At 37.1% G+C, this 12,521-nt stretch overlaps 1 protein-coding gene across 1 annotated transcript in view; it reads right to left on the bottom strand.

The window, feature by feature from the left end:
* Positions 1 to 12,521, bottom strand: part of DHX15 (DEAH-box helicase 15) — a 59,032-nt gene that overhangs the window by 25,330 nt on the left and 21,181 nt on the right. The window contains exons 4-5 of the mRNA XM_059164541.1: positions 4,035 to 4,194; positions 1,361 to 1,579 (exon numbers count right to left, since the gene is read on the bottom strand). Coding sequence (XP_059020524.1) covers positions 1,361 to 1,579; positions 4,035 to 4,194 — 379 coding nt within the window. The remainder of the gene's footprint in view (positions 1 to 1,360; positions 1,580 to 4,034; positions 4,195 to 12,521) is intronic.

The following is a 12,521-nucleotide window of genomic DNA, read 5'->3' as shown; positions in this document are numbered from 1 at the left end:
GGTTTAAACATCCCTCTAGGACAGGGACCTTTAAACCTAGGGAAATATAAAAAGGGCCCACAGACCTCACTGAAGTTGCAGATTGCTATATTTCACCAAAGATTTCACCTATCTCAGCAAGTCTGCAAGAGGGCCAAGAACTTGCTTGCCTCCCTTCAGCAGGCAGTTCACTGGCCACACTTCAGAAAAAATGTTCTGGGGCAGGGGCCAGACCTTTTATTGTAAAGGGCCAAAACAATTTAGGCTTTGCATCCATGTATCATCTCTGTTGCACATTTTTGTTCTTACTTAAAACTGTTGAAAAATGTAAAAACAATTCCTAATTCGTGGGTCATACAAAAACTGAAGTAGAAGGGATGGCACCTGCAGCTATTTAAATTTAAATTATAAAAATGCTGCAATATTAAAATTTAATCCCTCCTCTCACAGCCACATTTCAAATACTCAAAAACCGTAAGACTTCTGGTGACTACCATATTCAACAGCACAGACACAGAACATGTCCAGCACTGAAGAAAGGTCTGAGGGGACAGCGCTACTCTAGAACCTCACCACTCAACCCTGGACAGCTTCGGCATTACTTGGAAGCTTGTTAGCAATATAGAATCTCAGACTCCACCAGATCTATTGAATCAGAATCTGCAAATTTTCTTAGTGATCTGCATGTGTGTTAGTTTGAGAATCACATTCTAGAAAATTCATAAAACCTACTGAAACAAAGGACAAGGCCTTAAGAAAACCTCTAGTAAAAGGCTCTCTGAAACTTTCTTATCCAGACAGCTCTTTCCTGAACTTTACCTTGAGGATGTCACAGCACACCTTTAAATCTATGGGAAATAAATTTTAAAAATGCAGCACCTGAGAATAAAATGTGTATCTTAAAATGAGGTAAATTCTAACTAAGAAATTTCAGTGATGCTTCTAATCCTTAGTAAAGGCATGGAAAACAAAACCAAAACACAAACATTTGTTTTGATGTTGAATGGGCACCCAAGTCACTCAAAAGCTAACTGACTAGGACAATCTGATTTTCACAGCAGCTGTGTGGTTCAGGTTCTTGCTTTACCACACCACTACTTACCACTCAGGTCTCTCCAAAGCTGAGATGGCAATCACTAAACCTTGAAATTCTAAAAGCATTTAACATTCTTAGGATAATTAACAAACACCAACCGTACAAAAGGGTATTCATAGAGTACAGAGACAAAGGGGTTATATATGTCATGCATAAATACAATCAACTTGAAGAAAAACCTTAAAACTTGGGATAAGAAATACATGGTTAATATATGCCAAGTTCATAACAGTTGTATAATTTAATATGCTAAAGGCTAAATAGTGAAGCAAATAATGACTATACCTCTTGACCAGTTAAGAAAAGTAGAAGATCTCCCTCCTCCTCTTCACACATATGAATTTGGATCACTGTTCGAATGGCAGCTTCAAGATAATCTCTCTCTGGTTCAGGAGTATAAAAGATCTCAACAGGATGTGTACGCCCAGGAATAGTTAAGAGAGGACAGTTATCAAAGTAAATTTGGAATTTCCCTGCATCTAGAGTAGCGCTCATAACTATAACCTGGAAAAAAAAAAAAACAACAGTGAATTATTTGAGATTGTCTTCAAGGATTCTTAAATGCTCTTAAGGAAAAAAGATAAGTAACGGTTACTATTCTATATATAATATATATATTCTATATATGTTATTTAAAAACCTATAAAAATCCTCATACAAATTAATTATAAAAAAATCAAATGCTGGGGCACCTGGGTGGCTCAGGACATTAAGCATCTGACTCTTTTTTTTTTTTTTTTTTAAGATTTTATTTATTTATTTGACAGACAGAGATCACAAGTAGGCAGAGAGGCAGGCAGAGAGAGAGGAGAAAGCAGGCTCCCCGCTGAGCAGAGAGCCCGATGTGGGGCTTGATCCCAGGACTCTGGGATCATGACCTGAGCCGAAGGCAGAGGCTTTAACCCACTGAGCCACCCAGGTGCCCCAAGCATCTGACTCTTGATTTCAGCTCAGGTCATGATCTCAGAATTCCGAGATCATCCCCCACCCCCAGCTCAGTAAGGAGTCTGTTTAAAGTTCTGTTCTCTCCCTCACTGCTCCTCCCCCCAGTTCATGCTCCCTTTCTCTAAAATAAATAAATCTTAAAAAAAAAAAAACAAAACACAGAAACGCTGAGCTATAGTAAAAGTTACTAACATTTTAAAAAATTAGAAAGAAACTCAATATCCAATAAACTAAATCTTCATGAAACAATACCTGAAAACCCAAAGTTCATAAAATGTTCCTAACACGTTTAGTTTTCATAATATGTAAAAGGGATTGATAAAAACATTAATACACAGTATAATTACTACTGTATTAAGACAGAAAATGATAACCTTGCACACAAGAATAAACAGGAAATGAAAAAAAGAAAAAAAAAATCAGTGGCACAGGTATAAATTTTCTCCTTCTTCCAAATCACTTTGAATAAGTATGACTTCTTCAGAAAAATTCCTACACAGGGATTTTCTACACTGTTGTAAAAAGCCACAGCCACAAAAGGCCATTTAGGGGTTAGGGTTAAGGGCTACAACACAGGGCAGTCACCCCCACCCCCCACAACGTAAATCACACGTTACAGGACCCATTAAAAAGTTTACTTAAAAAGACCCCATAAAACATTCTACTACAGAGTAATTTCTACTTTGACTTTCTTTCTTAAAAGCTTTAATAACCCACACCTGATTTCACTTATATGTGAACTCTAAAGAACAAAAAGCAGAAACAGGCCTATACATACAAAGAACTGGTAGCTGCCAGAAGAGGGTGGAGGGATGGGCAACATAAGTGAAGCAGAGTAGAAGTGTCAAACTTCCACCTATGGAATGCATAAGTCATGCGAATGAAAGGTACAGCACAGGAAATATAGGCAATGGTATTTTAATAGTGTTGTACGGTCACAGATGGTAGCTATACTCGAGGTGAGCACAGCATAATGAATGCAGAGTTGTCATTACCAATCACTATGCCGTACATCAGAAACTAAGATAACATTGTGTGTCCACTATACTTCAATTAAAACAAAACAAAAACTTCAACAGTTCATAAACTTTAATCAATAATGACAGCATTAATTTTTAAAATACATTCTTTAAAAGCGTAATTTTAATTTATAGGCAAAAACATACTAAGATAACAATTGTTTTAAGACCCAGAATCTTTCTGCACCGTGTACAATCCCGTTAACACATATATGCTAACAACTGAATGAGCAGCCCAAGCTCCAATAAACGGTACAGACACACACTTCATGGGGCGCCTGGGTGGCTCAGTTCATGATCCCAGGGTCCTGGGATTGAGCCCCTGATCAGGCTCCCTGCTCACCAGGAAGCCTGCTTCTCCCTCTCCCACTTCCCTTGCTTGTGTTCCCTCTCTGGCTGTCTCTCTCTGCCTAATGAATAAGTAAAATATTTTTTAAAAAGAGAGAGAGAGAGAGGCACTTCCTAAACTCAAGGCAAAAAGGTCAGAAAATTCAGTCTGTTTTAAGCCCTTATAAACGGTTTAACACTGGCCAGGGTAGTGGCAATATAACAGAAAGAAGAAAAACCCAAGCAAACTAGGTGAAGTGAACACATTTCTGAGGAAAGGCTTGCTTGTTCTGGGTATAGCTGTTCCTATTACCCAACATGACGAGTTATAATGGGTGTGTTTATGTTGAAGCAGGACAAAGATTTGAGGTTTCTATATTTAATGAAAGGTAGGGTAAGCAGGGTTATTAGATCACTAGAAAACAGGTAGATTAGAAATGGAAAAGATCTGGCTTAAAAATACATTACTAAAAAGTGAAATCATACCAAGAACACACATGAAGACACAGTTACTTACCTTAGAAACAAAGAAAAATAACAATGTAGGTACTTACTGGTTACTTGTTTTACAACTGGTATTTTATAGGTGATTAGAATGATTGGCATATATCCTGTTTTTTTAAATATACCTTTTTTAATGAAATAAATGAGTAAAAAAATTATTTCACCTTTAAGTCTGATCTCTGTCTTACAACTTCCTTCAGAACACCCATGAGGATATCTGTAGCCAAAGTCCTTTCATGAGCCTCATCAAGAATTATTACTCCATAACGCTCCAGGAGGGGATCATTCATAGCTTCACGAAGTAGCATCCCATCAGTCATATACCTATATTCACAAAAAACAAGTTGGCCAAGGTTCATTTAGAGCATTTTAAAACTCAACTTCATGACATGCAAAGACATCAGGAAAATCAAAATTAAATTTTTCCCAAAACAAATGGGCTATTGTTTCATAATCAATTGCAAAATTAAACATGAATAAAAATTTCTAAGAGTATCAAACAAGCTATACACTACCAAATTTTGCCAGGTGAGACTGTAATACTGAAATGCATTAAGAAAACGAGATTAAATCTGCTTATGGAATATAATTAACACATGGTTTCATACAAATGCCAAAGCCAAAACGCATCACTTAAGTGAGTTTCTCAAAAACAATTTAAAACGAAAATGTTCAACTTCCAAAACAAAACTAAGAAGTCACTTTAAGTTGTTTTATAATACCGTATCACTAAAATGTTACCACAATGCAAATGCACATTTCTTTAAAGCCGTATTAGTAATTCCCCACTTAAGCCAACAGGCTTCCTTGGTTCAAAAGGGTTGAGACAGCACAAAAGTCTACCATCTGTTTGCCCAGTCCCGTCCAATTCAATGACATAATGGCAAGCACAAAAAGGAATACATTCATGGAATAAGGGGCAGCATTAGCACTACAGAAATGTTGATAAATATGAGAGATACAATAGGACAAAGACATCCACTAAATCAATGCAGAGAGGGAAAGAAGGTTTAGAGATGGCTCAAGATAAAACAGCTAATATGGCACCCGATGCAGGATGGTTTGGTTTGCAAGTGGTGTTATGGGCCAGCCATCTCCCATCCATTCTACTCTGGCTGCTACTGTCACTAAGAGAAAACAACTATCCCTAGAGTTTGGCACACGGACAAAACAAAGTCTGCCTGTATAGGCTAAAGTCACAGTTCATTCAATTCATGATTTACAAATTTAAAAGCAGTAAAAAATGAGACGTCATCATTTCTAACTTCACCATTTTGGGGTTTTTATTTTTTACAAATTAGTCTAACCTAATCTTTCATGGACTAACTTGGTATTTTTAGCTAATGTGATTTTCTGGAGCAGTTAAGTTCACTAAATTGACAATGTACAGCAAAAGTGAACTGTTCTCCTTATTTCACTTTAACTTAATTCTAAGTTTAGTAAGACTTTGGGCAAACAAACCCATCCTTACTCTATATATTTTAGCTTCTTATTTGACCATATTTTTTAAAGTAAACTACATTTCTGCAATTAACACAGAATTACCTAAAGATTATTTTATATTAAGACCATGAAAGAAAAAAACAGTGCCAATTAAAATATGACTCAATGGCTTAATGACAGTGCAGCATAGTGCATGAATCAGCTACACTATCGCCTCTAGCTGCTTTAGCTGCTTTGAAATATCTCTGATCTATTTGAGGACATTTAGTAATTCCTCCTGACTGCAGCTGTTAATTACTGACATGAAATAGGCAATCCTTTTGCACATTATCTCAGTAGCGAAACATAATACAGTATCATCTGCTTGTGTGTAACTTCCTCAGATTCCACAAAGCTCTTGTCTGTTCTTGGGGGGGGGGGGGGGAATGAACTGGTTACTCTTTGAACAATAAATATTTGCTTAAATACTATCAAATGTACACCATGCTCAGTATCCAAGCTTACTCATTCCAACATGGAATCCCAGGATAATCTTTTTGAACGCATTTTATGGAATTAGCAAATAAACCCAGTACATGTAGTTCCAACAATAGTGCATTACTTAGCTGAAGTGAAATATGCACAGCTAGATCGCGTTCAAGCACTCACAGGCAATAACCACCACCAAATCGCTACCAGTTTATAAGATTCTCAGACTGTAAAAATGTACCTCAATCTCAAATACTAAAAATATGAAAAAGTCACAGAACTGATAAAAGTACCAGGCTTTAACTTGAAAACTCCTTGAAACTTGTTTAAAAAAAAAAAAGTCACCCTCTTTATTTTGATCTTTACCCTCCTTACACTCAAGCTTCACACAACCACAACAGTGCAGAGGCATTTAAAAACACAGCTAACCCCAATGCTCACTCTTTTAGATTTTTCTGAGGGAAAATGTTGCAAAGGGCAGAATACAGATATTGTATTTTAATGGAACTCCTATCTGTCTTGTTTTATTAGTAAGAACGTATAATATATGTACTAAGTTAAACGGTCAACTAAACCCTCTGACTTCCAGACTCCAGAGACAGACTCCTAACAGGTGTCTCAGCATTTGATCATCACACGGTGATCTAATTCTGAGATGTTACTGTTACCTCTCCTGCAGTACAGGAATGTAGGAAGTCTGCTGTTTGTGTAATAGAAAGCTTCGGAAAAAATTACATTTGTAGGGGCACCTGGGTGGCTCTGTCAGTTAAGCGTACCAACTTTTGGTTTCAGCTCAGGTCATGATGTCAGGGTTATGAGATGGAGCCCCGAGTTGAGTTGGGCTCTGCGCTTAGCAGGGAGCCTGTGTGAGATTCTCTTCCTCTGCCCTTTCACCCACTTGCGTGCATGCACTCTCTAAAATAAATATTGTAATTAAAGATGAAAGGTCTCTTAGAAATATAATCAATATTGCTGATTTCCCAGTGTAGAAAATTCACTATTAGTAGTTAACTTTCCCAGAGTCTCAAAACCAGTTAAATCTCTTAAGACTAAGTATCACTGTACTGATCCCCAATCCTGAGCCCCTCCTATACTAACATACTATACTCTCCTCGAAGTCCAAGAAAAATGTACATATAAATACAATAGCAAAAAGTTAGCTGGTGTGGGGGTGGGGTTTGGAAACATTCAGAAAAAAAGTAGTTTGTAAGCTCGTCTGTGATCTACAGATAAGCAGTAATACTAAAACAAAAGTACTACTGAGTAAATATTAAATATTAATATTTACTAGAATATTAAAACATAAGTACTATACTACTTTCTTTGTCCTCTGAAATGACTGCAGCGGATGCTCTTAGTCAGCCAAACTTTTTCTAACCTGATTTAATTGACCCCCAATCCTCAGATGGCCTTTTTAAAAAAGATTTATCTGAGAGAGAGCACACGTGTGCACAGGCACATACAAGAGCCAGACAGGCAGAGCCAAGAGAATCTCAAGCAGACTCCACACTGAGTGAACCTGGAGCCGGAGCTGGGCTTGTTCTCACAACCCTGAGATCATAACCTGAGCAGAAACCAAGAGTTGGAGGCTTAACCAACTGAGCCACCCAGGTGCCCATTACCTTTTAAATCAAGGAAACAGAGCCAGACTTTCCAAGTACATCTGGATCTTCTATATAAAGAGAGATCTTTTAAAAAAAACCTCACCCAGGGGTACCTGAGTGGCTCAGTGGGTTAAAGCCTCTGCCTTCAGCTCAGGTCATGATCCCAGGGTCCTGGAATCAAGTCCTGCATTGGGCTCTCTGCATCATCAGGCTCTCTGTTCGGCATGGAGCCTGTTTCCCTTCCTCTCTGCCTACTTGTGATCTCTGTCCATCAAACAACAACAACAACAACAACAACAACAACAACAAAAACCCTCAACCCAGTAGCGGATGGAAGTCACATAAAAGTGTCCCCCCAAAACAAGTATGCAGGTACATCCTTTTCCTATCTTACTTTAACACCGAGTAATGCTCTCTTTTAAGTATGTACCAAAACTGATTTCTGCCATCCAACATCTTTCTCAGGAGTCACCTCAAAATTCTAATCCTGTCTCCATTAGTATATCTTATTTAACATATGAAAAACATACTTTTTTTTTTTTTTAAACTACAGTTTGTTAGGCCTTGAGAGTTTTGGGACAATTCTTTGCTGTGTGTCACCACAATCATCGATTCCTTTATGGCATGCTTTCATTTACGAGACTTCAGGCACTGTTTTCTGTTGTTATATTATTACACAGTAAATTTTTCTTTCTATGAGTGCTGTAAGTTTTGATAAAATTACAAGTGTGCCAGCATCAACATACACAGCTGATTTTAGGAACACTGAACTTTTCTTAAAGTACATTAAGAGGCTCCAAAGTACCGACATGTTCACTGGCAAAAAACAAGAAGGGATGAGGCTGTGGATTAAAACCCAAGTTCAGGGGCACCTGGGTGGCTCAGTGGGTTAAAGCCTCTGCCTGAATTCAGCTCGGGTCATGATCCCAGGGTCTTGAGATGGAGCCCCACATCTGGCTCTCTGCTCCGCGGAGAGCCTGCTTCCTCCTCTCTCTCGGCCTGCCTCTCTGCCTACTTGTGATCTCTGTCAGATAAATAAATAAAATCTTTAAAAAAAAAACAAAAACCCAAGTTCAAAAGGTCAAATGTCAAAATAATGAAGACCAATCAACCGACCTGGCCTATTTCAAGAACAGAGGGGAAGCTGGGAGCAAGACCACACACCTATCCTTCCCCCAGGTTTCCTTCCCCCTCTGGGTTTGTCCCTCCATCGAGACTCCTCTGACCTGTTGTCACTGTTGTTTATTTATGCTATGGAGAGGCAAAGAGAAAGGTCCTACACTTCTCCTAATTAAGCCACTATCAGATTTACCGGCAACTTTGGCAGAATATTTGAGGTGATTTTCTTTCTTTATATTTAGAGTGACTTGATTCTGATTCTTTCTGTTGTTTTGTATGGAACAGCACTTTATCTGTGTATTAACAGAACTGTTCCCCTGTATCCTTTACGGCTTTTCCTTGTTTTTGTTTCCTTTTTAAATTATGCATGAATTTTATGTGTATGTGAAATTAAGGTCCTTATTAACCCTGAGAAAAAAGAAAAGCCACCCGATGATTTGCTATACTACTAGATAAATGAAGCCCTCTGATTTAAAAAGAAAATGCAACCAAACACAAAGCACAGAAAAAGGCAGAACCTTTACTGCTGATCCTATAAAGGCCATAGCCATCTTCAATTTTACTACCTTCCTCTCAGTACTAATGGAATATTTAACCACAGTAAGGCATCAGTCACAGAAAAGTAGGGTGTCACAATAATAAAACTTTGATCACCTAATTTTGAAGTTTCAACAATAGACTAATAATTGAAAACTGAATAGGAGAGTCAAACTCTACCTCTGACTGGATACGCTAGTATTCAGTGTTCTTCAGTTCTGAAACAAAAACTTGCTTAAGTAGTCATCTGTACTACCACCTGTGAACCAGTTAAAAATATAAAACTTGGGTCTCACTCCTGACCCGCTTAATGAGAAATTTTGAAGAGGAGTCATAACAATCTGTTCAAACAAGCGTTCCTGAGTCTGATGCTTGCTCAAGTCTGAGATGCAGTAGTCTAAACCAAGTTATACAGAGGCAGATTAAATAGATGCCTAAAGCAGCAAAAGATCCCTGAAGATTAAGTCAGAAACAGTTTATATTTTCAACCATGACTGTTTAATTAATAAAATAAACAAAAAAAAATTCAGTGTGCTGAGTAGTATGAACTTATCTTGAGAATTTCTTTTTTGCAATGGGCACATGCAAATGGCATAACACAACTATAAGCCAAATGCCAACCCTGACCCTGACCAATAACACCAATTCCAACATGAAAAAAGTATTATAAAACACTACAGACTACGAAGGTATTATTTAGTTTTCTGTTTATATTTATAATTTTTTGAAAAATTTCTCAATTTGTCTGGTTCAAAGAAAATAGATACATAGGTGAAAGTTTCCCAAAATGTACACCAGAAATTTTTAACAAACTCTGTATAAGATTATTCAGAACTTTAGTGGATGTCAAAAACTAATGCACAACTGTGCCTACATGGGGAAACAATCCCCAATAACTTAGTGTTACATTCTCTGGTGTAGGAATGTGTTAAGAGAGACACAGAGTGTGAACCTACTTAAATCCCTACCTCAAACCTTTTATCTCCTTAAAAAAATTTCAAATAGATCAAAGATGTGTAAAACAAAAATACTACAACACATGGATTCAAATAATTGTTCAATAACTGAATACATCTTCAATTAATTCAAAACACCTATATAAAATTCAAGTTTCTACAAGGCATAAAGTGTGATAAACAAAGCAAAGAAACATGGCAAAGTGAATAAAAATTGGAACTTAAATCCTGAAGGCCAATTTTGTTAAGAAAATTGCAGCTGATATCCAGAATGCTAATTCTGTTAAGAGCTCCTACAATCAATATAAAAAAAGCCAACTAACCACAGAAAGATGGACAAATACCAAGTTTCATTAATCCTGTAATACTGTACATTTTTTTCAAATTTACCTTCTCTGGGATTGGGATGCATTTTAAAATAGCACCTTATAAATAACTGGCAAGCAGGTAGCAATACTTCAGGAAAAATGAGAAAAGCACTACTCTAAGCTCAAAAAGAAACACAAATGGCTCATAAATAACACGTAAAAAGCTCAATTTCATACAAAAGAAATGCAAATTAAAACCTAATATTTCATTTTTCACTTAAAATAATGACAAAGAAAAAAAAAAGTTCCACAATACAATGCTGGCAAGGATACAGAAACAAACATTCATTTGCTCATTCCTTACTGGTCAGAGTAGATAAATCTCTATGAAAGGCAATCTGGCAATATAATAAAATTCAAACATAACCCTGTAACTCAACCAATTTCATTTGTAGGGAATTCATTTCGGGCATATATGTGTCAATGTGTGAAAAAATGTGTGTACCAGGTTTTGTTAGGAGGGTACTAAGGGCAGCACATGTTTTTCTTTTTAATATTTTATTTATTTGAGAGAGAGAGAAAGCACAAGCAGGGGGAGGGGGAGAAGGAAAGAGAAAATGAGAAGCAGAATCCCCACTGAACAGGGCTCAAATCCCAGGACCTGGACATGACAACCAGAGCAGAAGGCAGACATTCACCTGACTGAGTCACCCAGGTACCCAAGCAAGTGTTTTTAATAGCAAAACTACAAACCTTGAGTGCCCATCAATAGAATAAAACAAACTATACAGTCATTAGAAAGAGTAAGGCAACTTTATATTTACTGTTCTAGAACAATACAAGTGAAATCAGCACCTATCAGTAGATGGGGTACCTGGCTAGCTCAGTAGGTATTTGAGTATGCAACTCTTGATCTCAGGGTTGTGAGTTTGATTCCGACGATGGGTGTAGAAATTACTTTAAAAGCAGCCCTATCAGTAGAATACTTTTTGAATGACAACAGTAAAAGAAACAGAAATGACAAAGCTAAAACAGCTTGCACTTACCAAGAACTTCATTAGAAGAAAACTATATATAGTATACTGACTTTATAAAATACAGCTCTTTTCACTACTATAAATAGTGAAGCCTGAACACCCACACCCTACCATGCGTTAAAATGCCAACATTATGAAATGGTCAATTACCAACTTTTAAACATGCTCACAGGGATTTCTATTATAGTTATTCAGTAGGTACCAAGAGTCCTCAAATTACCTTCCTCCAATACTTTCTTCCAGTATCAGTTATTTCTATGCCATAAGCATAAAAATAAAGAACTATCATCAAAGAACACCTAATTGTGTACAAAAACAAAAAAACCCCACATAAGTCAGTTAAAAATGAAGTCATTTACCTCTTGTAGGTGATCTGGCTATTTCTGGATTCATCACTAACTTAATGTCTTCAGTGTCTATAATGCTAGCATTGTATTTCTCAATTTATATAGTTCTACGAAGTTACGTAAAAAAAAAAACAAACCTTTAGAAACCTGATCATGTGAACACGGCAGTTTTAAAAAATAAGGTATTGGTTGTTCAATAAGATCACCTAAAGGACAGTTTATCTATAATCCCCTAGCACAGTCCAAGTTTAGATTACTGTAGAACTTTAACATCTATTTATATAACCAGTCAAGAGAAGAGTAGACTACTTCCTTCTTTGGGTATAAACAGGTCACTTAACTTGCTACAGTAAATTGATTCAATTTGTTAAATGATACCCTATTTCCAGAGAATAACTATGCTCTTGCCTAAGATTCAAAACAATTTATATTATCATCTTCCATAACTGACATGTGATGCCACAGAACCACTAGCAGAGGTACTTCATTATGTGTATTCCTTTCAAAGATACTATCTTTGCAAGGCTTAATTTTTGATAGTTGCTCTAACAAAAAGCAAATATAAGGCAAATATCAGTGTAGAACAGTAAATAAAGGCGGCAGTGTCCAACTCAACTCCATAGTTTAAGAAACTGACATCACACTAGTAGATAATGGTGCTTTAAGAATGAAACAAAAATATTTTGATTCCAGGCACCTGGTTGGCTCAGTGGGTTAAGCCTCTCCCTTTGGTTCAGGTCATGATCTCAGGGTCTTGGGATGGAGTTCCACAACCCGCTCTCTGCTCGGCAGGGAGCCTGCTTCCTCCCCTCTCTCTCTCTGCCTGCCTCTC

Source organism: Mustela lutreola, chromosome 1, assembly GCF_030435805.1.
Source record: "Mustela lutreola isolate mMusLut2 chromosome 1, mMusLut2.pri, whole genome shotgun sequence".
NCBI lineage: Eukaryota > Metazoa > Chordata > Mammalia > Carnivora > Mustelidae > Mustela > Mustela lutreola.
This window is presented reverse-complemented; position numbering and strand designations above follow the sequence as displayed.